Source organism: Phragmites australis, chromosome 14 (assembly GCF_958298935.1).
Source record: "Phragmites australis chromosome 14, lpPhrAust1.1, whole genome shotgun sequence".
NCBI lineage: Eukaryota > Viridiplantae > Streptophyta > Magnoliopsida > Poales > Poaceae > Phragmites > Phragmites australis.
The window spans coordinates 20,879,345-20,906,629 of NC_084934.1; the positions used below are offsets into that span (position 1 = coordinate 20,879,345).

Below are 27,285 nucleotides of genomic sequence, written 5' to 3' on the forward strand. Positions count from 1 at the left end.
ACCCAAATTTTATTTGCCTTTTTCTTAGATTAATCAAGACGAAACAGGGTGTTAGGCTATTATCTTAAGGGAAATCTAAACCTGTATAAAAACTCGTGTCTCTACCTTCGATACACATGTTGAGATCACCATGTATCCTTACTTTATACAAGTATTCACATAATCAATTTTATCAATTGTTGATAGCTGGCGTTGTCCGTGAAGATACAAAAAGATCGGTTTTCATCAACTAAGCGTATCAGGTCTTCGGCAATGGGCTACTTCGAAGACGGGTTCTAGGATGACTTCAGACTTGACATCTACGCTAAGCTTGGCGAGTTGGCGAAGGTTCCTCGATCTTCGACAGTGATTTTCGATCGACAAGCCTTAGGGTTTACTGGACAAAAAGATTACGTGAGTAATCATATGACTTGTGAGTCGGAAAATCTGACCATGACTGTAGCCTCAACCTATGGTAGCTTGAAGAGGATGTATCTTCTAATCATTCGATCCACTCCTCTAGAAATGCTAATACAACAACACTGATGATTGACGAAGACACTACAACAGTGTTTGGTTTGCTGTATAAACCGATACATGTACGAACTGGTTCGAGATATGAGCACATCCTCGTGTTTGGTTTGTTGAATTGCACTATTCGGTCTAGGATGAGATTGTACCGATGTTGTACCAAGCAGTGCATCCCTTTTGGTCGAATGAGCTCATCCAGGATTGAACATACCTACTCCTAGCCGTTGTGGTCACCTGCCCTTGTGCATCTCTATCCCTTGTGCCCTCACCGCTGCACCGTTGCTCGGCTCACAGACCACCGCCGCCCCTCCTCTCCTCCCTGTCTTCCAGTCGGGCTCTCCCTTCACTGCCACCGAACAAAGCCCGCTGCCACCTGTTTCGGAGGTGAGGCCGCCTCCAATTTGGACCCCCATTTGCTATATTTTCAGAAATTTTGGTACTTGTGCTTGTAGATCTGTGAGGTTTGTCCACATATTTGGCCTAATGTGTTTGGCAAATCCATGAGCATTGTGCTATAGTTTCAAGCTTGGTGTTGTATTGCTGTTTCATCTCATAATAACTTCTATATATTTTGTAAAGCCAATATAAAAATTACAAATAACTAGTAGTTAGATATAATATTAAATACAAGCCACATATTAACATAATACATGAAAAATTTATTACACAAAAGTTATATACTAATACATATATTAAAGTGCATGACAACAGTTTGAAGCAATTCTCCTGATGATTAAATTGCGCTCAGCATCCTCTGTCTCATCGTACATGCTGATGTGGCTCACAATATTGAAGTAGACACTGTCTTCATCATCATTGTATAGATGATGATGCATATACTCTGCATCTCAGCATTCGAACGGATAACGTAGCAATTGTTGTTGTGAGAATCAAAGGCAATTTGAAAGGCGTTGTTGCATGCCAGGGCATTCCGAAGAGCAACAACTATAGTCGCCCACTGGCTTCATGTTGGATGAACATAGTGTCCAGAGACGATGAGCAATTGTTCCTGAGGGCCTGTAATAAGATCTACATTATGAGCCACCATCTAACTGGCACTAACCTTCCTTCCAGGCGGAGCGACCATCGAAATGGCACTGAAGAGTAGCTTTACAAAACATAACATAAACATAAAATAGAGAACTATAACTTAAGATAAGAAAAACAAATATCTAAAAGGAAGAATAAAACACTAGATGATGAAAAAAAATAATGTTTCTTCACATACCTCTCAGAATAAAATAAGGAAGAACAAAGAAATTCGTACTTACTAGTGTCTGAGTAAATTCTCACTTGTGGCATAGAAATAGTGTCTGAGTGAATTCTCACTTGTGACGTAGAAATAGATGTCGTAGTTGTGCCGATTGAAGTTACCAACCGGCGATGATAGATCGGGGCCTCGATTCACACAATGATATTACTACTGGTTGGAGTTAACAACCGACACTAATAGACTGACACATCGATTCGTGTGCCCTATCATTGCCATTTGGATTTATCAATCGGCAGTGATGGCCATCAATTCCGGTTGGTAACTCTAACCTGCACTGATAGATTATCTACCCCTTTTGTACCTTTGCATGCCCCTTTGTCTTTCGCGCGTCTCCTCCGATGACAAGTACTCCTCCTTCCTATATGAAGAGGATTGGAGATACTTCATGGAGGGCACTTTGTCCTCACGCTGTCCGGTGGCGATCTCAGAGGAGGCTGAGGCTGACGCAGAGGACAACAAGGGGGAGGAGGAGGAGCCGCAATCGTTATCATCGTCAAATGATAATGATGGCCCGTCGGCGAAGAAGCCTAAGCTTGCATGTGAGTAGGCTACCTATAGCATAGGCTTAGTGATCTTTTGCAATCCATATGTTGATTTTTGTGTAATCAGGATCTTATATATTTTGTAATAGATCAGTACCTTATATATTTTGTAATCGATTAGGATCTTATTTTTTAGTGTAATTATATATTTCTTAGTGCAATCATGAACTTATTTTATAGTTATCTTCTTAATCTAAAATTTGCAACTTCCAAACTTAGTATCTTATTTTGCACCGATGGCATATGGCATCAACCTATGGTGATAAAGTGTATATCCCTACCAGTTTTAGCCATGAACCTGCAGTAATATACCACTGTCGGGTCGTATTATGAACCAGCAGTAAAATAGGTGATATCACTGCCGGTTCCAACGAAATCATCAAAAAAATTGCCATTAGTGGTTATAAACCCACGGTGATACCTTATCACTATTGATGCTAGCAAGATTGGTACTAATAGGCGGATCTCAATTGGGGTTTCTATGGTAGTGATATACCTTCTTTGCTTGCTTTTTCACTACTTCCACTTCGCTCTCTTAAGATCCAGAACACGTTCCTATTTCCCTGGCGTCTTTGTGTTGTCAACAATCTTCTTCTGCTGCTTCTTGTCATTTACATCGTTCCCTTCTCTGTTTTTCACCGAACTCTTCCTTCTCTTTTTAGTCTTTCTCTTGGGATTTTGAGAAGGTCCAATCTCATCCATCCATAACTTTTTTGGAAGCTTCTCTTGTCATCCTCTGTGGAGAAGATTAGATTCATCTGAATCATTTGATGGTCGATCAATCAATTTCCTTTTCTTTGACATACTTGAAATTGTAAGAATTAATAACAAAGAAAAAAATAGATGCATAAAGGAAAATTGCTACAATTTGAACACATAAGCTGCTACTTAGAGCCTACAAAAGTTGCTAGTGCGACAATAACCTAACGTGGAAAAATGATGCAAAAAAGATAATACTGCAAAAGGAGTCAGACGTTGCTACCATAAGGTCTCACAAGTTACTAGTATAACCATAACTTTTGTAAAAAAGTTAGTAACCAACACAAGTAGTGTCACTCAGTAAACTGAAGTTGCTACACAATTTATGCATTAAAAAATATGATAACATATGTTGGAATTTGAAGTTGCTACATTAATTGTCACTCCGTACCCACATAAGTTTCTACTTAGACATTCAGTGAAGTTTGCTACCAGATCCAAGTCGCATCATATTCTTGAGTTGCTACAAACACGACACGGCAAAAGAAGAAACAAAAATCAGCACCACACACCCGGTCACTCTATCTCTCCACATACCGGCGCCAAATGCACTGAACCCTGAACAGAAAGTATCAAACACCACATAATGCTTCAAGAAGCATCACCTGAACGGCGCCAAATCTCTACGAGGGCACCCCTCAACGTCAATCACCTCACCTCGCGCAAACACAGAGTGGAAGAGGGATCTCATTCTCATCCCGCCATATGAATCATACGGCATCTCATTCTCGGGAGAGGGAGATTGTGGGGTGGTGGAGAGGCTCACCTCGTGTTAGCTCCGGCGTTGGCAGATCTCATCGCCCATCGCCGCCGCACGCGCCAAATCTCGTTTGCAACCGTCGTTGCAGCCGCCTCGGGTCCCTTCACCGCACGGCGCTGGCAGCGAACGTGCGTTTTACTCGTCGCCTCGACCTGGTGGTTTTGCTTTCCGAGTGCGACGCTTTGGGGAAAAGAAGAGCTCGGTACCGAGCGACACAGCTCTTGCGGCGCTGGCTGTAATGGGCGATGTCTAGACGTACTGTAATTTAATTCAGTTACGTCTCAAAAACAGTATAGTTGTAATTTATAAGATATACTAGTTATTTTATATATGTATGGTCATAACTATATTGCTTTCTATTATATAGTTGTAACTTGTTTATCTCTGTACATACCCTCAATTACGATCATATAAGACTAGTGCGTCAAATGTTAGACGATCAAATATATATAGTCGCAACTTGATAATTTTCTCTGGTCGTAATTATATATATTTTTATCATGTGATCCTAACTTGTTCACCTCTACGCATACCCTATGTTATAATCTTAAAAATAGTATAGTTACGATCTACAAGATAAAATATGTCAGTTACTATAAATATATATGGTAGTAACTCGGTAACCTTTCTATTCGTAATTATATATGGTAGTAACTCGGTAACCTTTTCTATTCGTAATTATGTACTTTTTGTCATATGATTGTAACTTATTCATCTCTACGCATATCTACAGTTATATTCTAAAAATAGTATAGTTACGATCCACAAGATAGATTAGTTACTATAAATATAAATAGTCGTAACTTGGTACCTTATCTGGTCATAATTATGTATTTTTTGTCATGTAATCGAACTTATTCACCTCTGCGCACATCCCAGTTATGATCTAAAAATAGTATAGTTACGATCCACAAGTTATATCAATTACGACCTCAGTTACAAATTGTCATGTGCACAATACAATGCATGTAATTGTAGAATATTCTCTTATACTGGCATACAATTCATGCATTTAACTCGAGTGATTAAAAATTATCACAAAGCACCATAGTTACCACTACCAAGACAACAACCTAGCTACTATAGCTAATTTACCAAGTGTGTTGCGAAACAAACAAATCGCACGAAATAACCATACATACTAGCAATATTAACATAGCAACCAGCTTCATAGGGTGCAACCGCAAAAGAGAAAGACGTGGCACATCATGGAGATGAGCGTGACAGACTCGACGACGATGACGATGCCCAGAGCACAACCTCCAGGAGTAGAGCGTCCAAGACGAGCTCAGGCCACCACCGCACCGTAGCCCCTAGCTGCTTGGAACGGGTCCACTGCTACCACCACCCACAGAGACTGGGTAGGCCGAGGTTCGATGGCCACTGAGCATGGACACTAGGCTGAATAGTAGTGCAACACAAGTGATATATATATATATATATATATATATATATATATATATATATATATATATATATATATATAATTATAAGATTGTTCCAAAATTTTATAAGAATAAATTGGGGTCCTGTGACGGAGGCGATGGGGTCCTGTGACTCCAACGACCTCCGACAAATGCATTTGCAACGCTGTTGTTTCATAGTACATGACCCCACGAATCAAGCACGATTGTTATACGCTGACACCAATGTCCCAAATTCCTAGTTTCACCCCCGCCGGCGGCTATGGAGGACTTCTATAGTTCTATGTCACGATCCCGTACGGTCCGGTGGTCCTCGGCGGCGGCAGCGCCAGCTGCGCCCCACAGCTATATAGGTGTGTTTGGATTGCTGTACAAGTGTGAATGGAATCATCCCATCTAAATAAATAAACAGTAGGTATTTAAGTATTTAGTTGAAGGATTCAAAATAGATATGATCACCGAATATTTCTTCAGATTTGAAATCGTTCTATCCATAAAAAAAAAGCCGGACGAGCCCGTCAACTTCGGTCCGCGTTCAACATGGATAGGAACAGTACAGACCGTTTCCAAATTTTCCTTCCACATTTCTCTATTTAGACAGAGGGATTGTCGTGGTCTAAAAATGATGAAATTGTTTCTATAGTTTCTATAATTCATGATGAATTTATTTTAAAAGGATTCACCTCAATATCTCTTGTAGATTTCAAAATAAAAATCTCCAAAGAGGTCTCAAAGAAATTCTCAAAAATTCTAGAAAAAAAATCGCTAATATTCCTCTCATGTGGCTTAATAATTTCTAAAATTATTTCTAACCCTAGATTATTTGGTGAAAAATGGGTTCCTTTGTAATACTCTATTTATATGCATTTTTATCATTTCATGCGATATTCCTTTTTTAATTAAACAAATTCAAATATACACAAATTCATCCAAATGCTTATGGAATGCATATAAATATGAATGCACACAAATTGGGATGTTAAAAAAATCATCATAATCAACTTAATTCATCATATTCATCCAACTAAACAGAAAATTATCTCATCTCATCCTAACAAATAGGGATAGCCATATCCTATCTAACTTATTTATCCAATCAAACACATCCTAAGAGCTCATTCCAGCCTGGTGTAATTCTTGGGGTAAAAAAGGGCAAATCCTCTTCCGAGAAAACAAAGCTTCTCTAAAGCCTGAAGGTATCGCATGGGAAAAAAATTCAGCCCAATATATTGATATATCCGGTTTACCGGGTCTACCGATGAACCCTGGTAGAAAAAACATGTTACCAGTATTTTATTTGAATTTTTTTAATTTATTTTGAATTTTGTTTGGTATATCCGATACATTATATTTACCAGTAGCCTTCGATAAATAATAAAAAAAACCATACGCGTGGAGCTTAGAAGTTTTATTTCCCTTAAAAAATATTCAGCTAGTTAGTTGTTTTAAAACATGAGCTATTTCATGTGAAATTCGGACATTCTTAACGAGTCTGAAAGCCTTGTGCACAGATTCCACAGATTCGCAACTTCAAATCAGTGCGGACTGTGGACTCTAGACACCATGTCCACGTAGCGCTTGTACTTGCGTTGCCCAGGTTTGTTTGGCAATGCTCTTAAGTAGAATGAGTAGAAGGTCACAGTTTGTAGTTTTAAAATTTATAGAGTGATTAGGTGGAAGTGATTTTTTAAAATAAATTAGATGTGAGCTGAAATAACTAGCTTTCCTGATTTACTTCCTTGCATAATCATTTTTTTTCATAGAATTTATCTAAAAAGTTATTAGAGAATTATTTTCATCCCCGTAATCAATTTCTTCATATAATCCCTCAAAAAAAGTTAGATAAAAAATAACTCTATCAAATAGACCTTCTGGGCTCGCTTAAGGAACTGCACTTGGAAAGTTGAACTACGTTAAACTATTCTGAGGTTGAGAACAGATGGAAGCCTTCCATTTGGCTGTTGCTTGAGTTGGTAGAATCTCTTATCATGTCAACAAAGGACAATATTATGGATAAACTGTACAACAATAGTTTCTTAGCATGTCTCACCATAATTCCATTTTTAATAGTTTTTTTATTTTTCATGGGCCCAGTGTCCACCCAACCCTGTCTTATTCTCTCTCACATCTCACCGCATAAAAGCAAAACTAACCAAGCTCAGTCTGAGTTGAACGAGAGGGGAAAGGGGCTGCTAATTGCATATTAGCAGATAAATAAGGGGAATAGGGCTGCTAATTACAGGGCCTCTCCCTGTAATTACAAAAGTTTTGTATTACAGGGCCTCTCCCTGATCAATTTGATCATGACCAAAATGGGCAGAAAATCATTTGTATTACAGAATCAGTGTGCCGCGTCAGAAAGATGCATGATAATGTATTTGGACACAGAAGACAAACATAAGGCACAATTGCAAAGAGATTACCAGTGGCACTAGTGTACAAATAGTGTAATACAGAATTTGCTAGACTCGAATATAATGGCTGTGCACAACAGATGATTTGTTTCACATTTATTTGTCCATACAAGCAGCATGTACACCAGAAGACCCCAGCTCCAGCAGACTCACTCGGCACTTACTGGGAAGTAAACCTTGTTACCACCAATTGAGATCTTGTACACGTAAAATATCAATACGAGTACACTGCAAATGAATAACAAAAGGGAGATGATGTCAACTGCCATTCTGCCAAGACAGCTTGGTTCATTAAACAGTAAGATATAAGTAAAACAGAGCTTAGAGACTACTTTGAATGGCATAGTGAGGGGCAGTAGTTGCACTGGATCGCAAATTCGCAATAACTAAAGAGTGCATGCATAATACGAGCGCAATGCGTAGTCAAAGTTTGTAGCCTTGTTCTGTGCTCCATGTACAAGGGAAGAAATATTTTCAAGAGTTGAAGTTTTTTTTTTTTTTAGAGAATTCAAGAGTTGAAGGTAAGGAACTAATAAAACCATGCTGTTCAGGTTTCATAGTAAAGTGTCGAATATCTAACTATAGGTTATATACGCATAAAGATTATACGATATACGGATAAGATATGCCGTGTACATGCTTAATAACTCCGGATATTACGGAACATAATCTGTGATACCTGATACTCCCGGAGATCCAGAGGATGCATACTAGGAAGGTCTCGATTGTTTACCCAACTTGAGAACAACTAATATCCCAACCGGATTTATCTGATATTTCTTGGTGAGCAAGATGAATGACTACTTATTGACTACAGCGAGATAGGAGACAGTACAAGACCCCTATATAAGACGGGGATCTAGACCCCCCAAGAGAGACTCTTTTTTCAGAGGAACACAACTCATCTGTAACTCGACGCAAGCACTAGGACCACAGGAGGTACTCGAAGACTTCATCATTAGTCTAGTTTAGATCATATCTACTCCCTGTAATAGATATAGACACATTATCTGTACTCAAGTGAATACAGATACATCACGTATGCCTCGTCTCTTGTTCGATTCCTGGATCACGAAGATAGCCCCGTTATTCTTACGAACATATTGTCAGGGGAAAACCCTTGATAGTTGGCGCGCCAAGGTAGAGGTCTTCTGCTTTTCAGGATCGACTATATCTCGAGTACACATTCACATTGGATTCTTCGACGCCGGCTTCTAGTCGCCAACAATCGCTATCGAATCGCCTCCAACCGGATCGGAGATCACGTTCGAAACTATTGTTTTTTGCTGGACCGATCAGGGTGGACTGATCCACACCAGTATTCTCCAGTTCAGCCTATTGAATGTGTACCGCGAGGTGGGACACCTTGAATGGGATCCCAAGGAGCCTAATGTTTTGCAGTTCATGGACACTGACAGAGATGCGAGTGGTGATGACGGCTCCGTCAACAGCCAGAACAGCCGAACAAATCAAATTGTGTTTATAGCTAGAGGAACCGAGGTCCCACCTGCTGATCCGATGCCGGTACATCCAAACACTGTGGTGAATAATAGCACGGCAATCCCGGAGGAGATCAAGGCGGGTCCGATCCAGAAGTACGATGGGAAGCTCAACCTCAACGAGTGTTTGCATATCTATACCACCGTTATCCGAGCAGCGGGTGGCGATAACAAGGTAATGGCTAATTACCTGCTAACCGCGCTTGATGGACCGGCAAGGTTCTAATTGTTGAACCTGTCTCCCAACTCAATCCGATCATAGGCTAATCATGGGTTGAGCTGAAGGCCCAGTTCATAGCCAACTTCCAGGGTACTTTCGAGCACCCAGGAACAGAGAACGATCTCCATCAACTGAACCAAGGAAAGGACGAGTCCCTTCGAGACTTCATCCGATGATTCAGTGACAGGCAAAACACAATCCTGGACATTTCCAACGAATCAATCATCATCGCCTTCAAGAGAGGCGTCAAGAACACATATGGTCGGGAATCTTGCTACCTGGAAGATCCAGTTGGTCAAGAAGTTCTTTGAGTTGGCTGACAAATCTACAAAGAAACCCGAAGCTCAGGCACATGCCAAAAACCCTCAGCCTGGTAAGGACAATCCCAAGTCCTCGAAGAACAAGGGGAAGAAGAGTAAGCCTAGTGACAAGCGCAAGAGTCTGGACACGACCGCAACTGCGATCGATAGGAGCAAGTTGCGCAACACCGGGGATAATAAAGGCCTAAGTCGAGGTGACAAGAAGTGGTGCCCCGTCCATCAGACCAATCAGCATGACTTCGACGAATGCTACGTCCTCAAAAAGGTCGAAGAAAAGTTTAAAGCCACTGCTGCCAAGCACCACGGCAAACAGGCTAAGCCAGACGCTAAAGGTGACGAGCCCGAGTTCCACGAGGCTGACCAAAGTTTGACACACATCTTCGGAGGATCCGCCGCGTACGAGTCCAAAAGACAATACAAGATGGTCGAACAAGAAGTCACCGAGCCTACTCGGTACCTCAGGTGATCGAAAGTTCCGATTACCTTCAACCAAGTCGACCATCCACCCGCGGTCCCACATCCTGGTCGATATCCAGTTGTGGTACAGCCGACTGTCCTCAACATCAAAGTTTCTCGAACCTAGGTTGATAGGGATAGTTCGCATAACCTCATCTTTGCCAAGACTTCAGACAAGATAGGGATTCAGAGGTCAGAGCTCAAGAAGGGAGTCGAGCCGTTCCACAATATAACCCCCAATTCTTTAACGATGCCCCTTGGCCAGATCGAGCTGCTAGTTACGTTTGGCACGCCCGACAATTTCTGCATAGAGAAACTTACCTTCGACGTCGCGAATTTTGAGATGGTATACAATGTGATCCTATGTCACCCAATGCTAGTAAGTTTATGGCTGTTGTGCATTATGCGTACCAGACACTCAAGATCCTAGGCCCTAAAGGGGTCATAACTGTCAAAGGAGATCAACGAGCAGCAGTCAAGTGCGACAAGTAGAGCCTGGATATGGTTGAACACTTCAGTCGATCGTCAATTACATCAAAAGGTGCGGAGTCTAAGCGCCAGAAGCATCAAACCGCCGGTGACTCTAGGCTCGTAAGCCTTGCTAGCACATCTCAATCTGATGATGCCGCAAAGTAAGAAACCAACAACGACACTAAGGACAAAAGAACCGATGGTGGTGTCAAGGCAGTGCAGCTCGACCCATCTGAACCAGCCAAGATGGTCAAGGTCGGGGCTAGTCTCGACCCCAAATAGGAACTCGAGCTCATTGCTTTCCTCTAAGAAAATCAAGATGTGTTTACATGGCAACTGTCCGATATGTTCGAAGTCACTAGGGAAGTAATCGAGCATCTACTAGTTATTAAATCCGACGTCAAACCTATGGTGCAAAAGCAGCGAAGATATGCTAAGAATAGGAAGCAAGCCATCTAAAAGGAGGTCGACAAACTCCTAAAGGCGGACTTTATTCGAGAAGTTTGTCATCTTACGTGGCTTGCGAATCCTATCCTCATCAAAAAGGCTAATGGCAGGTGGAGAATATATGTCGACTTCACCGACCTCAACAAAGTCTGCCCCAAGGATCCTCTTCGTCTCCTACGCATCGACCAGATGGTCAACTCCACGGTAGGTTGTGCGTTGCTATGTTTTCTAGATGCATATTCGGGGTAACACCAAATCAGCATGGGAGTTAAGGACGAGGAGAAAACTGCTTTTACTACTCCTTTCGATGTATTTTGTTATGTAAAGATATATTTTGGTTTAAAGAATGTCGGTGCTACGTATCAAAGATGTATTCAGAATTGTCTACAACCCCAGATTTGGCGCATTGTAGAAGCTTATGTCGATGATATTGTAGTCAAGTCTAGAACCGAAGATGCATTGGTTAACGACCTCAAGGAAACATTCAATAACCTTAGGAAGTATCGCTTGATACTCAACCCTGAAAAGTGCACGTTCAACGTGTCGTTTGGCAAGCCTTTCGGCTTCCTGGTGTCAAGTCGAGGCATTGAGGCTAATCCATGGAAAATCGAGGCTCTCAACTAGATGCGGTCACCTCGAACACTGAAGGGGGTTCAAAAATTAATAGGATGTATATCAGCCCTTTGTCGATTCATTTTTAAGATAGGCGAACGAGGGATGTCATTCTTCAAGCTGCTGAAGAAACATGACCGGTTCGAGTGAACAGAAGAAGCGAAGAACGTCTTCAAGGACTTAAAAAGGTATTTATCGTCTCCGTTAATTCTTACCCCGCCTGATAAAACAGAGGAGCTCTTTTTGTACATTGCATCTACCCCACAAGTTGTAAGCACGGTTCTGATGGTCGAACGGGAATACCCCAAGAAAAAGGCTAAGGTTTAGAAACCTATTTAATACGTGAGTGAAGTCCTACACGATGTGAAACTATGATACCCGCAAGTGCACAAATTACTTTATGCAGTCTTGATGTCTTTTCGGAAGCTACGACACTATTTTCAACGCATAAGATCACTATTGTGACAACGTATCCATTGAAGGACATCGTACGCAATAGGGAGGCTACTGGACGAATCGTCCAATGAGTGTTTGAACTCAATGAGTTCGACGTACATTATGCACCACGCACAAGCATGAAATCGGGAGTACTGGTGGAATTCATCGTCGAATGGGCAAGTGTTGATGAAACTAAGTCAAGTGTGGTCGAGGACCACTAAACGCTCTTCTTTGATGGATCCCTCACGCTTCAAGGCTCGGGGCTGGCATTATACTCAAATCAACGACGGACGAAGAACTCAGGTACGTTGTTCAATTATATTTTAAAGCTTCCAACAATATTGCAGAATACGATGAACTGGTAAATGGCCTCTGCATAGCTACGTCACTTGGAATCAAGCGACTTCTCTTGAAAGGGGACTCATAGCTAGTCGTAAATCAAGTGCAAAAAGAGTATCAGTGATCGAACGACAACATGACAGCTTACTTGTATGAGGTGCAAAAGCTTGAGAAAAAGTTCGAAGAGCTAGAAGCAAAACACATCAGAAGCAGTGCTCCCAACTAAATTGCAGATCGGATCACCTCGAGTGAAAAATTACTCGAAAGAGGAGCAAGAGCAGTTGTGAGCGGACGATATCAATTTACTCGAAGAGTACCATGATCGAGCATCCATTCAAGCGGCTAAGTATCAGCAAGCGTTGCGTAGATATCAATCGAAAAGTCCAACCTAGGAGACTCGCTACTGGAGATCTTGTCCTACGAAAGGTGCAGAAACAGACCCGATGCCATAAGTTATCACCTAAGTGGAAAGGACTTTACATAGTAGTTGAAGTTACTCGACCTGAATCAGTACAATTGTCTACTTCAAACGGTGAGATACTCGAGAACTCGTGGCACATCAATTAACTCTGACAGTTTCATTCATAGATAAGGAAAGTTATAGGTAAATCGATTATATTTGATCAGATTAACTAACCTATTTATACCTTTTCTTTTCCTCTTGACCTACGTGGCAAAAAGTGAAGATTTACCACCTCCAAGAGTTCAAAAGCGCATGGACCCCTATTCGCCCTTGAACAAGTCGAGAAACCTTTTATACTCTTCACTGGGGTGGTAGTTGATAACCCCAGGAATCGGACACTAGCCAGCATAAGGGCTAGGAAAAATGGCCAACACGAGAACCCTGCTGGAGTTGCTAACAGACGCCGATGAGCCTAGCGGACCCTCCACGGGCCATGAAGGTGATCTGACGGTTGTCGACGGAGAAGACGATCGCACTTTCTTCGCCGCCAAGGGCTTCGGGGCTTCATCATTGAAAACTTCGTTAGTAGCCTGGCAGATGATCTCGTCAGGATCACCACCAGCTTCATCCCTCTCCCGTGTCATTCGCATGGCTCACCGCACGACATAAGCGATAATGAAGCGATGCACCCGTCGAGAGAGGGGTCGGCCATTCCCAAGTGATTCTCTATGCTCTTTTCCTCTAGGCCCCTCACTCGATTCCTCCTCGTCGGAAGAAATGGTGATGACGCCGGGTGGAACCATGGCGAGAGGCTTTGGGTAGAAAGTTCTCTCTTCCCTAATTCCTGAGCACGACTCGAGAGACGACAGTGGAGTGAAGGCTATGGCTTCAAGCTCTACAAGTTCTACCGGGCAAGGCAAAGGAAGAAAGGGAAGAGACAGAGTGGAAATAAACAACCTCAAGTCATCTCTATTTATAGCCACGGGAATAAGTCATACTATGTAAATGGAGCCGTCAAGATCCGAAACGATAGCGTGCTCAAGAACACCTCGGTCGCGCTGCGCGCCCGACGGAAGTCGAGACATCATGAGTGTTAAGACCTGTCTAATCTCTGCAAAGAGGGATGGATGGTTATTATGACGCATCAAATCAAAGGTTGCGGTGAAAACGAACATAAATGGGAGCGGGATTTTAAAGCTCGCCTATCTGTCCGCTCGAATTTACTCTGTGACCATAGCATAATTATAACCCAATGCTTAGGGGCTAAGCCCATCGAGTATACGGTTGAGAACGGTGTGTTAATGTTTACGCTCTACTCTTCACTCAATAACCACATTGAGCAGAGAGTTAGGGGCTATATCATACATTTTTTATGCTTATGCTCTACTCTTCACTCAATTATCGCATCTAGCGTAGAGTCGGGGACTACATTATACTTTTTTTATGCCTTTGCTTCACTTTTTATCTCTAGTTATCATGCCAATCAGAAACACATCGTATAATATTAGGCATTTATGCTCCATTATCTACTCGAATCCAGTCATTGAGTAAGAGACAGGGGCCCATCAAGTATGATGCATATGATCTAGTTTCTGTTTCGATTATCACATCAAACAGAGAGTCGAGGGCTACATCGCATACTTTCGATGCTAAGACTTTACTCTTCACTCTATTCCGTCATCGAGTAGAAGGTCGAAGGCTACGCTATATTCCTTCAATAATACAAGTATGTTCTTTTTTTACTCTCTACTCGAGAAATCTTCTCCTTGACCAGCGAGTCAGGAACTACATAATAATACCATATTCTTTTGTAAGTATTTTTGCAAAAAATTACCTAGCTTTGCGTCGATCGCGTTGGATAGAACCAACGGAAGCATGTGTTGAGTCGATGACGGACAATTACGCCTCATAAGGCATAACGACACCGAGATTGTCAAACATCTCACGCCTAACGGCCAACAAAGGTTCTGAAAATCCTAGTCAGTCTCATGTGTGCCCTCTAACGAGTTCTTATTCGTATGCTGATCAAATGCGGGCGTCAGTAAAAGTTTACAAAAGGCCATATGTTATGTTTCTAATTTTACACTTGTCTTTTTCTTATTCCATTTTTGGCCACCTCGAGTAATTACTCGAATGCCACGGCTTCTAACGGTTTGTTTAGTTGAGATTTCAGAAATTAACAGATATTCGATAAGTGATCTTCAAGGATAATAATAACACATGCTAATCAGTTTTGCATCTACTTGTGCTGACTCTATTTCATCGATAAAGAAAATATCACGTCACAATTACTTAATCTTGTCATTAAGCATAACCATGCATCTTGTGCATCATTAGCATCATGTTTAACCATTAAGCAAGGTTGATTGCTTGTTATCTCATTTGGTGGTTCGATAATTACTATGCATTTTTTAAAAATAACCGACATGAGAAATTTTGTTAGTTTAAGACTCGCTTAGAAGTTATAATCGTTGCACTTGTTTTTATAATATTTTCACAGCTAAAATTAGCTTCTCTCTAGCTCGCGGGACACACCCTGGGGTGGCCCCACCCCTCCTCTCTTCTCACACATGATTGCACCACCCCCACCAGCAGCCCCACCTCTCTCTCACACTCACACTCACCCTCTTGCTCTCTCTCTCAACCGGCCAAGCATGAGAACAGCAGCTCCCCCTCTTTCACTCTCAAACTCTCTCTTTTCTTCTCAAGAATTTGCCCTAAGTAAGCTAAAGCAAAGTATGCAGGTTATACTATTGTATTCTCCTCCTCCTTAGCTTCCAATCCATCTAACTTTCAGTCGCATGCATGAAGGTTTGAAGGATTGCAACTCTTTTTTTGTCACCACCTTGTTCTGAAAATTGTAGCAGCAAGTCTTCTTCCCTTCCCCAACTGTTTCCCTTCGTTTCTTCCCCAAATTGACAGTCACAACCCTTGGCAAAGAACCTGAGGTATGTCTCTAGCGTTCCCTAGTACCAATGCACGTTTTAGCTCAGTTTTAAATGGATTTGTAGGCTGCAATCGAGGAATGGCAAAGCACATTGTGTTCTTGAGGTGTAGAGCTAGAAGAGATGTTTGAATGAGCAAGAACAAGTGTAGCATGTTGTGGAGTGATTGTATTAGGTTTAGAACCAATGTATTAGTGTCACTGCATATTTATGTGGTTTAGATTTCAACATGCAAGTCGGATCGATCGAAGAATCGATGCGAACACGTATTCTGCAGCAACCCGGAGGTTTCGGGTTAAACCCGAAAGTTTCGAGTGAGCTAATTTCAAATCTACCCGAAATTTCGTGTAGTTTAGCATGTAAGTTAGGTTTAGAATCCTCACATTAATGCTTATACATGTTTACGTGGGATATGTTTTCACATGCAAGTTGAATCGACTGATGAATCTTTGGCTACATGCCACCTAGTTAGGTCAGATTGCTTGAGCATGCCGATTTGATTGGCATCGTAGGAGGTGTGGGTGGTCTCGCGGTGTTTCTTCGTCCAAGATAGGATTTGATGGGGAAAAGACCTCTATAAATTAAGGGGAACTCGATTGAATTAAGATTGGAGACATAAAATCAAAGTTTTTTTCCAATCTCTCGACCAGGAGGAGATCAGGGGAACTGTGATGTAGGAATTCTTCATTCCATTTCTCAATTGGAAACCCTTCGACCGATAACGCTTCGTGATCTTCGCCATCTGCGGATGAAGTCCCTGGAACAAAGCTGCAGTAGCAAATATGCGTTCTTTCCAGTAGACTTCGATGTACCCTCCGAAGAGAAGGGGGGGGGGAGATCATCCCAACAACATCCCTCGACATTTTTATTTTCCTTAAACCTTTTCATTTGGTAAAAGTACTGGAACAGATTCAAACTCAGCTTGATATTGAGGAAGACTTTGCAAAGATGAACAAAAACGCTAAGCATGGTGATGGAGTTCGGGTTCAAGTGGTGAAGCTCGATTTGGTACCAATCAAGTACATTTAAGAAGAACTTGGAAGGAGGGGTGTTGAACCCACAACAGAAAAACAATTTAAAAACCACGAATTCATGATCAATTTTGCAGGTTGGGAACTCCTCACCGGATGCAGGCCCCCATTCAACCAGATCGCGACGGGGCACTATTCTTTCAGCCTTGAGCTCCTTCAGCCTTGATTCTTGCATCAAGGAGGACAACCATGTCTCAGTCAGGAGCTCTGTTCGGAGGGTAGCTCGAAGTCTACTGGAAGGATTACGTACTTGTCATTGCAATTTCGTTTCAGGGACTTCATCTGAAGGTAGCGAAGACTGCGAAGCTCCTTCGGTCGAAGGGTGCAGGCGCGCCCGCATCCTCGATTTCCCGTGCCGACGAAGACGTAGGCGGGCCTTCGACCGAAGGACGAAGCCCGTGCCTGTGGTCCTGAGTGATCGCGACGGCTGAAGGTAGAAGCCGACCTTTGCTCGGGGGCGGAAGGCCATCTGACAGACGACTGAGTGGAGAAGACTTTGACAGATCTTCAGAGACGAAGATCACCGCGGGATAGTGGGCCCGTTTTGGTCATTCAGGGCAAGTTTGTAATTATGTAATTATGCTCAGTTGTACCATAATGCCCCCGGATATTCCGAAAATGTAGCAGGTAAAGGGTAGGATTTGTAAACCACACCTGGGGTGGTTGAGTATGGGCTATAAATAGGACCATACTGTACCCGCACAAGGATCGAAAAACTGTTCCACCTCTAACACGTGTCACCCCGAGGACCCTTCAACATTCCCGTAACTGAAGGTCCATATTGTCTGGGATCTCGGTCCCAACAAGCTCTATCTCGTCAAGCTGCTTGAGCGAGGCATCGGCGGACTTCACATCAGACTCCTCCTCCAGCGAGGAGGGAGCGGAGGTACTCGAAGGAGAACTAGAATTCATGGTTTCCCGGCGGCGGCGAGTGTATAGACGGAGAAAGATGGAAGCTTATATGAGAAGGCTGGCGATGAGAGTAAGGAATTACTGCTACAGTTCCGGCTAGTACGGGTAAATAGCCCAAAACTTATTGTCTTTCAACAACCACTCCCATCTCTATTGCGCCTTGATCGGCATGAAAGGCGGAGTGATTATATCGTGCAAATCTCTACACGCATTAAACGCGCCTATACCCATCGGTTCAATTTAAAAGGTTTTTTTAACTCTACTCGAAATCGAGTGTCGACTAATTGAGCTTTTAGTCCTTTCTTGAACTTCGAGTGCGGTTAACAACAGGGCGCTTGACCCAATTATGTTCCCACTCAATACTCGGAATAGGATCCGCTCTTACTCGATTCTCTCGACTGCAAGCCTAAACCACCTTACTCGACCAGGTTTAGACTTGGCGGTACTCGAGTGGGAAATTGCAGAAACCTTTCCTCCCGAGCAGAGTTAGGAGACTACTGTCGAATATCTAACTATGAGGTATATACGCATAAAAGGTATACCATATACGGATAAGATATGTCGTGTGCATGTTTAACAACTCCGGATATCACGGGAACCGAAACTGTGGTACCTGATACTCCTGAAGATTCAAAAGACGCATACTAGGAAGGTCTCGATTGGTTACTCAACTCGAGACCTAGTATCCCAGCCGGATTTATTTGATTTTTCTAAGTGGACAAGATGAAAGACTCACTATCGACTACGACGAGATAGGAGGCGGTACAAGACCCCTATATAAGGCGGGGACCCAGACCCCCGAAGACTCTTTTTCCAGAGGAACACAACTCAACGCAAGCACTAGGGCCACAGGAGATACTCGGCGACTTCGCCATTAGTCTAGTTTAGATCTCATCTACTCCTTGTAATAAATCTAGACACGTTGTCTGTACTCAAGTGAATACATATACATCATCAACCACACAGGATATAGGGTAACTCCAATTAGGGGGCCGGACCTATATACATAATGTGTGACTCGTCTCTTATTCGATTCCTGGATCACGAAGACAATCCCGTTATTCTTACAGACATATTGTCAGGGAAAAACCCTCGACACAAAGCATATGGGCACTCTTTGCATCATTGTAGTTATGCTTGACTTACAAAGACTGGATGAAATATCCTGAAAACTAGACAAGAACTCCCAAAATCATAATATGGACATCAATGCAAATCTAACTACAGAAACTTTGGCCTTTTATCATAAGTGGCAATCCAAATTACAGTCACTGTAGCAGTGAAAGCAGTATAAATTGGAATTTTCTACATACAGTGAAGTGGGTGGTGCTTTTCAGAAGGCTCAGAAGCTCAGGAAATGTCCTGACCTTAAAAAACAAGTAGCAAGGATAAACTCCGAAGCCAACATTGATTGTATTGAGTATTAACACTCCAGGTAAGATGTTACATTCTGACTTGCCAATTGCCACACATGATTTGTTCATGCTTAAATTCTCAGAATTCATGTCTATCTGAAAATTTTACTTGATCCTGATATAAACGATATAAACGTTTGCTCACAAAAATACAATACAGCGGTGACTGTCACAGTAGAAGTTAATGCAACTTCATATATTTATACCAGGCATCAAGTTGCAGTGCACTCAAATAGACACTAGTATCAAACTGCTAATGAAGCCATCGGTTATTTACTGAGGATTATCCTTGCTATGTGTTAGGCTTCATAAGTTCAGATTCAAACAAAACAAATTTATGCACTGTATAAACATCCAAATCAACTTAATTAATAAGCAAATATGAACTATGTACCATTTAGAGTACATATACAAAAGGGACGGAGGGAAGGAAGGAGGGGAGGAGGGATTTCAACAAACCTGATGGTAGCAATAACTCCAGCTGGCATTATCTTTCTTGTTTTGATGTATCTTATTCCCATGACAACTGTTAGTGCCAAAGCACAAACTGTCCAACATAAAGGCTTATAAGATGCTAGTTAACAAAAACAGCAACAGAGGAGCTTTGACACACCAAACTCTTAATAGGAGAACATAAGGAGGCAGCCCATTCCAAACAATGTCTATAACATAAAAAAAATGGAAATGCTTATCAATTTACATATATCTTGTCCTGTTAAAAACATGCAATCAGCTAGAGCATTCACAAGCGAGGCAACAATCGAAATTAGAAAATGATGGTATTAGAGAGTTCAATCAATTCCACAGGAGTCCTTCATTCAGGGAACATCAGAATGGAAATAGCACACTCGATTTTGGAGGTTAGCTTCTGAACTCCACCATTACTTGTTTCTAGACAATTAATTAGTTTCTGAGCTGACAATTGCTGCAGCATATTCGAGGATGCTGCATTTGCAACGCACCGTCGTTTACATCTAGCCCAAAATCATTATGCAGGGCGCACACAAAGTTGAAATAGCTATCAGTTGCATGTAAGCTAGGGTTCCCCTAACTCTAATTCCAGTGTTACTACTCGAAAGCACCAATCCTCCCAGGTCATTTTGTTTCGCTAAAGCAAAAATAAAAAATAAAATTACGAGCATGCCACCGGCAACTGAGAACTCCACAGCGGTGAACGCACGCAAACGAGAACGGAGGGGAGGAAGGAGAGCAGCAGTAGCAACGGACCGGTCTGGAGAACGGTGGCGACGACGGAGCCGGATTCGCCCCTTGCGAAGGCCCAGGCGCTGAGCGCGCCGGCGAGGAGGAGCGCGCCGCCGAAACCCGCGCCGGCGGCCAGCGAGGCCGCGCTCCCGCGCTTGACGTAGCCGGCGACGCCGCCGCCGAGGACCACCAGGCCGTACGGGATTGTGACGTAGAAGTCCGCCATGCCGATGCCACCCCGCCCTCTCCCGCAGGTAGGTCGCCTAGTCGAAGGTGGAGTGGATTTGTCATGAGCACAATCTAGCCCGGCCCGATTCTTATGGTAAGAAAGGCTGGGCCTGGACATGGGCCTCTGTCCTTGGCCCAGTCAGCAAAGCTGAGAGAAATTTTTTGTTTCTATATTTTTTTATTTACAAAATTACAAAACTATGTGGCCGTTTTTGCAGAAATAGACTTCTCCCACCCGTTCGGTGGTTAGTAAGTAAAAATCACTTACTGAACAGGTGGGACGTGGACATAGGGAGGGCAACAAAGGTACCTCCCGCCCGTTAGATGGGCAAGAAGTACCTCCCACTCATCTAGCAAGTGGGAAGAGGTGTGTGCCTCACAGCACCGTCGTCCCCCATCTAGTGGGCAAGAAGTGGTATAGTTCTGGTAGCACCGATCTACCGCCCTTCCAAAGGGTGGGAAGTGGAGCGAACCCCGCAGCACCGGCCTCCCACATGTTGGAAGGGATGGATAGAGGGATTGCATATCTTCCGCATGTTTAAAATAGATATTACTGATGTAATGTATCATGTTAAGGTTAGTACCGTGTTACAGCACCAATTCACCTTAAATTGTTCTAGACACTTTGATGTAACAAAAAACACATTTGGAATAAGTATCTATAATTGTTCCTATTTCATGATTAACAAAATATATCCGAATTTCAAGTATAATATGTAATTGGTCAGCGAGTTGATCCAAATCTAAGCATAATAGGCTAAATTCAATATCGGGGTATGATAGAGTAATGCACTTTTCATTGCTATACCATGGACCTGGATAAGAAAAAGTGATAGAGTAATGCATTTTTCATTGTTGTACCATGTACCTAAATAAGAATGATGGACAATTATTTCATCGGCGCCTTTAGATAAAAGAAGGATCTTCCTAGTCTGGCATTCCATGACAACAACACATTCTTTTGCAATCAGAAGTGAATTCCAAAATGTCCAATAATTTGTAATAAAACAATAGACCGCGATACAAGATTTTCAATATTAGGATGACAGTGATAGAACAAGGATTCTTCTGCGTGAAACGGGGAAATTCCTTCTTCTTGCATACACCACTTCGTTCTCCTCCTCTTCTTGGCGGCGTAGGAGAGCCTAACGCCTCTGAAGTAGTTTCTCACGATTATAAAGTTTGTCCTCCTCACTCTTTAATTCCTCATCCTGGAGGTGGCATTCCTCCTCCTGCCTTTGAAGCTCCTTATCCTACCACTTGAGTTCATATTCTTGCCGGTGATGTTCCTCTTGGTGCACATGACGTGCCTCTAGCGTGCTTCTTCTATCCTGATGGCATACTCCCATTTGTTTTTGGTCTCTCTTATACATCCCATATCGTATGGCGGTCTCACCACGTCCATCCATTGCTTGAAGCAATAAGGTTGTCGTTGATAAACGTGGTGTTAGGAGTGTAGTTCTGAATATGGAATTGGAAGGTGAGAAAGAGTGTGAAAGAGTAACGCACCATGAAATCAAGGTCTATTATAGGACACATGAATAACCTCCTATCAAAGGTCTCCATGTTGAAGGATGTTGTCATTTAGGCTCGGTAACTACACGAGCACAACAAACACTCATGCCAGCATGGCACTCTGAGGGAATTGTTCCTCCAAAAATCCATGATATTCTAGTAAGATGTAACATCCCAATTTTAATATATGTAAATTTATTGTAAATAAATAAAGTAACAAAAAAATTAATTAAGCAAAATAGTAAATAAATAAGAAGTATAACTAATTTAAGGTCATTCTAAATTAATAGAAAACTGAGCCCACTATTGCTCTCCCTTCTTCATTTCTTTTTCAATTTGGATAAGCTGATTGATTGGAGTCATCTGTCGCGTTGCTGACGGAGAACTGAAGTTAGGAAAAAGAACTAGATGTAAAATACAAACAAAGTAGAATAACATGTGCATAATATTTTATACAAACTAGTCACTGAATCTATCCCCGCTTTGGGACATTCCCCTATGCATCTCAGGTTTTGGCGTCCTATTATGGGGAACCATCTAAATAGTATTCTAATTAATCATTAAGTCGATCATTTTTACAATCATGACTACAATGATTGACCAAAATATTATTTTGGTAGTCCTGGTATGTGTTTTTGCCTAAGATCGAAACATACATCTTTTCAACATATACCATCACAACAAAATTTAATAAAGAGTGAGTAATTAACATTATATTACAAGTTCTTAAGCATTAACAAATTACAATAATTTGTAGCAAAAGAGAGCTAAGAGGACAATAAAATAGATCAACTCATAAAGGCGTGTTTAAGGGATACATGACGAATGTCAGAGCATTGGTTAGGCCAAAGGACATAATGGTAAACTCATAAAACTCGTAACAGGTAGAGAAAGTCATTTTTGAATATCCTCTGACCGAATCTTTATTTGGTGAGAGCCCAATCTCAAATCAGTCTTGGAGAAAACCCGAATATGGTCAATTGATCAAACAGAATATCAATTCGAGGAAGAAGGTACTTGTTCTTGACAATGACCTCATTGAGCGAACGATAATCAACACACATCCATAAAGTACCATCCTTCTTCTTGACAAAGAGTGCCAGGTATCCCAGGGTGAGGAGCTCGGGTGAATGAAACCCTTCGCTAGCAACTCTTGGATTTGCTTCTTCAACTCCACCAAATCATTCAGAGGCACTTGATATGACCTCTTTGAAATCGGGGTCGTTCCAGGCAAAAGATCAATAGAAAATTCCACTTTCGGTCATGTGGAATTCTTGGTAATTCTTCTAGGAAGACGTTAGGAAATTCACACACGACGGGGATATTCAAGAGACCTGTGGCTGCGACAACTTTCAAGGCATAAGAACAAGAATCGACTTCCTTAAGTTTCAGATGAATTTGGGTGTCGTACATGTCATCAAGAGTGATGGTCCTCCTAGCACAATTAATAACTGCCTTATTCTTGGAAAGACAATTCATTCCTAGAATGATATCTATCCCCTTAGATTCGATTACCAACAAATTAGCGAACAAGGATATCCCATTGATGAGGATCGACGCCTTAGACACAATTTGATCGGTAAGGATGTTTGCTCTAGGTGCTTCTATAAGATAGGGTGTAGGGGTAGTGCTAACCCTTAGCTTGTGATGCTGAGCATAACTTCTCGTGATGAATGAATGAGAAGCTCTGAAATCAAACAGAACAGAGGCATGATGCGAATTCACAAGCAACATACCCATCAATACGTCTGCACCATCGTGAGCTTCTTCAGTGGTGGTGTAGTTAACACGACCGTGCTTAGGAACTTGCGCCGTCTTGGAAGCTTGGGAAGGGGGTTGAACTGACAGTGGAGGAGCGGTTGCACAACTCCCGACTTCGGGAAACGACATTCCTACGCTTAATGCAAGACACACCCATAGTTATAACATGGGCCACCGATGCCACATGTCACACTTCCTTGCGGTCCCATAGGTCTTAGAGATTGTCCTATAGAAGAGGAGAAAGACGGATGTCGCACCATCCACATTAGTCATGGAGCAGCCGAAGCCGACATGTGAGATGAAGGGGGTTGGGTCTCCACACGCGGACGTTGAGAGCTCCCGCCCATAGAAGGCGGTGGGACCCTCTTATGTTTCTTCTCTTCCTGATGGTTCTTCAACTTGAATTCAACTGTGAGAGAGGTGCTCACCAACTTGTTGAAATCGGCAAATTCATGAGCCGATAGCCGGTCTTACATCTTGGAGGTGAGGTGTAACATCTTGAGTTTTAAGCATGTTAATGAATTGCAAATTTCATTCCAATTTAAAAAAATTTGGGGTTAATTAGGCTAACTAAAGTCAAGGGGATATATATACAAATGTATATATACTAGTATGTATACCTTCATATATAATAAATATATCAAGTTAGCTAGGTATTCTGAAATGCACTAGAGTCATTTTCCAAAATAGTGTCTACATTGAATTTATTCATATATGTTGGTTTGATGTTTTTATGGTTCTTGTGTGGAGATTTGAAATTGAATGTCTCTCATTTTCAAATCTACTCATAGTCTCCATTTAGCTCAAACCAAATTGGATTCAGATCCTCTCCCAAAAATAAAGATCCAAGTCAAAATCAAAGTTCAAATATGTTCAATTGAGTTTATCCTAATCCAAAGTTAAATTCAAATTAACATATCTCATTTGAATTTAATCCGAAACCAATTTTTCTTTTCCCTTTTTCTTTTCTTCATCGGGCTCAATCTTCCCCCTCTCTCCATGCGTAGCCCAGCAAGCAGCCCAGCAGGCCTGGCTTCCTTCCCCCTCTCTTCCGTGCCTGGGCCGCAACCGCGTTGTCAGCCTAACTCGCCCGCGCGCCGGCCTACCCACCCGGTCGTGCACCCACGCGCCTGTTGCACCATACGTGTGTCGGCCATCCAACTGCCGCCCTCCCATGCCTCTCCTTCATCATCTAGCACGATGTCGCGCCGCTCGCCACCGTGATAGCCGCCTCCTCCAGGGAAAATATCCTCGACAGGCCTCCGCCTCTCCCGTTATCTCCCTTCTCTCTCTACCCATGCCGTGCCGCCCATACCTTTGGAAGTCGTGCGACTTTCACGCCCCGCCAGTGCGCGGATGGCACAGAGTGCCCATGCCGCGGGAAATGGGGTGAGCGCTGCCCCGCCACCTCCCACCGATGACCACGTGATGTCAGCGCTCACCGCCACTCTGCTCACCTCTCCCCTCTATAAATAGCGAAGCCCGACTCCTCTCTTTCATCTTTTTCCCCATTTCACTGCCGTTGTCGCCATTCTCTCCACCACGCCTCCGCCGTCACCAATCCACTGTCTGCAAGCAGTCGAAGGGCACCAGGGAGCCAACATCGTCCCTGTGCTACTGTCCTTTGGCTAGAAGCCTGACGGGGGGCTGTCCGAACCAAAGTCGAGCTATTCCGCCACTTCAACGTCGTCGCTCCACCAGCCGCCATCCCATCTCTCGCCGTCGTCGAGCGCGGTGAGCACCTCGGATCCCTGGCACCCCTCCTAGTAGCATGTAGGCATCCCCATGGTTTTTCCTCTCACGTAGCCACACATTTTGACCTTCCATCACCGTGTTGTGCTCGTCGCCGGCATGTTCGTGCTATGTGTGTGAGGTTGATCATTGTGTTGTGATGCCTTGGGGCCTTGGGCCCATTTTCCATGCAAGTTCGCACCTCCTAGTGTAGGGGAGGTGCTGTCAGATTTTGCTCGCGTCGCTACCCCCTCTTCGTTCGTCTTCTAGTATCGCCCCCGCCTCTGGTCGTCGTCGATGAGCCCCCAGCTGAATTCCCCATCGCATGTAGATTCCCGGTGTGGACTTCCTGTCATGAAACCCTAGCTGGAGCGCGTCACCAGCGAGCATTCTGGCGCGGTTTCGCCACAATTCCTCACCGCCGACCGATTTTCCCACTCCCTTCCATCGCTCGCATCACGCCAGCATGCTCACGCACTCGTGTGGACCGGCCATAGACCATGGCTCGGCCTGGTCGAGTGGGCCACGGCTCGGCCCACGCGCCGCAGGCCAGGCAGGCTGCACCAGCTGCCCGTTGGCCACGCCCCAATTGGCTAGTCTAGCTCCACAGCCCGCTAGCGACTAGCCCAAACCCGAGTGGGCCTGCACTGTACGACACAGTACTGTGCAGCCCAAGCGCGGCCCAACCGAATCCAGGCCCGACCCGGACCAATCTGAGCCTATTTCAGCCCAGGTGGACTATTCATGTGGGTCCCACTGAGTCACTATTCATGTGGGCCCAAGCTACTGTTCAGTGGGTCCCACCCGTGGGCCCTACTCATGAATAGTATATTTTCATAATTTCTTGATTTAATTTTAGATTAAATCTTCCATGAGTCATAACTTCTTCGTTCTAGCTCTGATTTTAATGATTTTTTTATCGAAATTCATCTAAATTTGAGATATATCTATCTATCACAGTGTGATATCCATTAGGGTCATTTGACTTTTTATTTGGCGTTATTTGATTCTTCCCTAAAGTCCATTAATGATCGTAGTCACAATTGCAGAACTGACAGAATTCTGCGAGTGCTGCACAGGAAGTGTTAGGAGCGAGGAAGATCCTGACTACAACCAAGATCTAGAAGAAAACCTCAAAGAAGGTAAGTCTTGTCCCCTTGATCATATTAAATCTATGTTTTCAATTAATCTACATGATCAACTAAAACTAAAATTATATCGCATATGCTATGTATTGCGCTTTTATAATGTGCTTGTAATAGTTAATCCTATTAAACACTTGTCATGTCATAAATATTATCATATAAAATACATATCACCTTAGGATTACCTGTTGTTATATATATTAATGATAGACGACGTCTTGATATCCAGTTTGCTTAGGATTGAATACGTCTCCTCGGAGATGTCGCTTTTAAAACCTCTTCTCAGAGATAAGATTTACCGTTATCAATGATAACTCATATACCATGAATCCTTGATGGTTGTGAAATCCTTGATATCGTGTGGGATGTGGAGGGTGATGTGTGAAAATAGGTGAAAATTGTTTTGGTGGGGGTAGGTGGAGTAGTACTCTAGATGAGGATACTCCTGGGCGCTTGAGTTACCTCTGTGGTATTTATTGCCAGAAGATACATACCCTGACCATTTAAGGACC

General features: G+C 42.9%; 1 protein-coding gene and 1 long non-coding RNA gene across 2 annotated transcripts; both read right to left on the reverse strand.

Moving 5' to 3' along the window:
• Positions 1 to 2,414: 2,414 nt before the first annotated feature.
• On the reverse strand, positions 2,415 to 4,025 carry LOC133891433 (uncharacterized). The gene is made up of 2 exons (XR_009904216.1): positions 3,851 to 4,025; positions 2,415 to 3,083 (listed from the first exon to the last, which is right to left on the reverse strand). It is a non-coding gene; the product is annotated as an uncharacterized LOC133891433 (long non-coding RNA).
• Positions 4,026 to 7,581: 3,556 nt separating this feature from the next.
• LOC133889965 (protein FATTY ACID EXPORT 6-like) lies at positions 7,582 to 20,682 on the reverse strand. The gene is made up of 3 exons (XM_062330391.1): positions 20,418 to 20,682; positions 19,650 to 19,737; positions 7,582 to 7,910 (listed from the first exon to the last, which is right to left on the reverse strand). The coding sequence occupies exons 1-3, from the start codon at positions 20,617 to 20,619 to the stop codon at positions 7,832 to 7,834; spliced, it is 369 nt and encodes a 122-aa protein (XP_062186375.1). The 5' UTR covers positions 20,620 to 20,682; the 3' UTR covers positions 7,582 to 7,831.
• Positions 20,683 to 27,285: the final 6,603 nt, after the last annotated feature.

What these genes read in the sequence shown, in the direction of transcription:
- LOC133889965 (XM_062330391.1), bottom strand. Translation starts at nt 20,619, where the DNA reads ATGGCGGACTTCTACGTCACAATCCCGTACGGCCTGGTGGTCCTCGGC. An exon ending in CGCCACCGTTCTCCAGACCG is followed by an intron (nt 19,738 to 20,417) that starts GTCCGTTGCTAC and finishes TATGTTGGACAG; the next exon opens with TTTGTGCTTTGGCACTAACA. An exon ending in GGAGTTATTGCTACCATCAG is followed by an intron (nt 7,911 to 19,649) that starts GTTTGTTGAAAT and finishes ATTCATTTGCAG; the next exon opens with TGTACTCGTATTGATATTTT.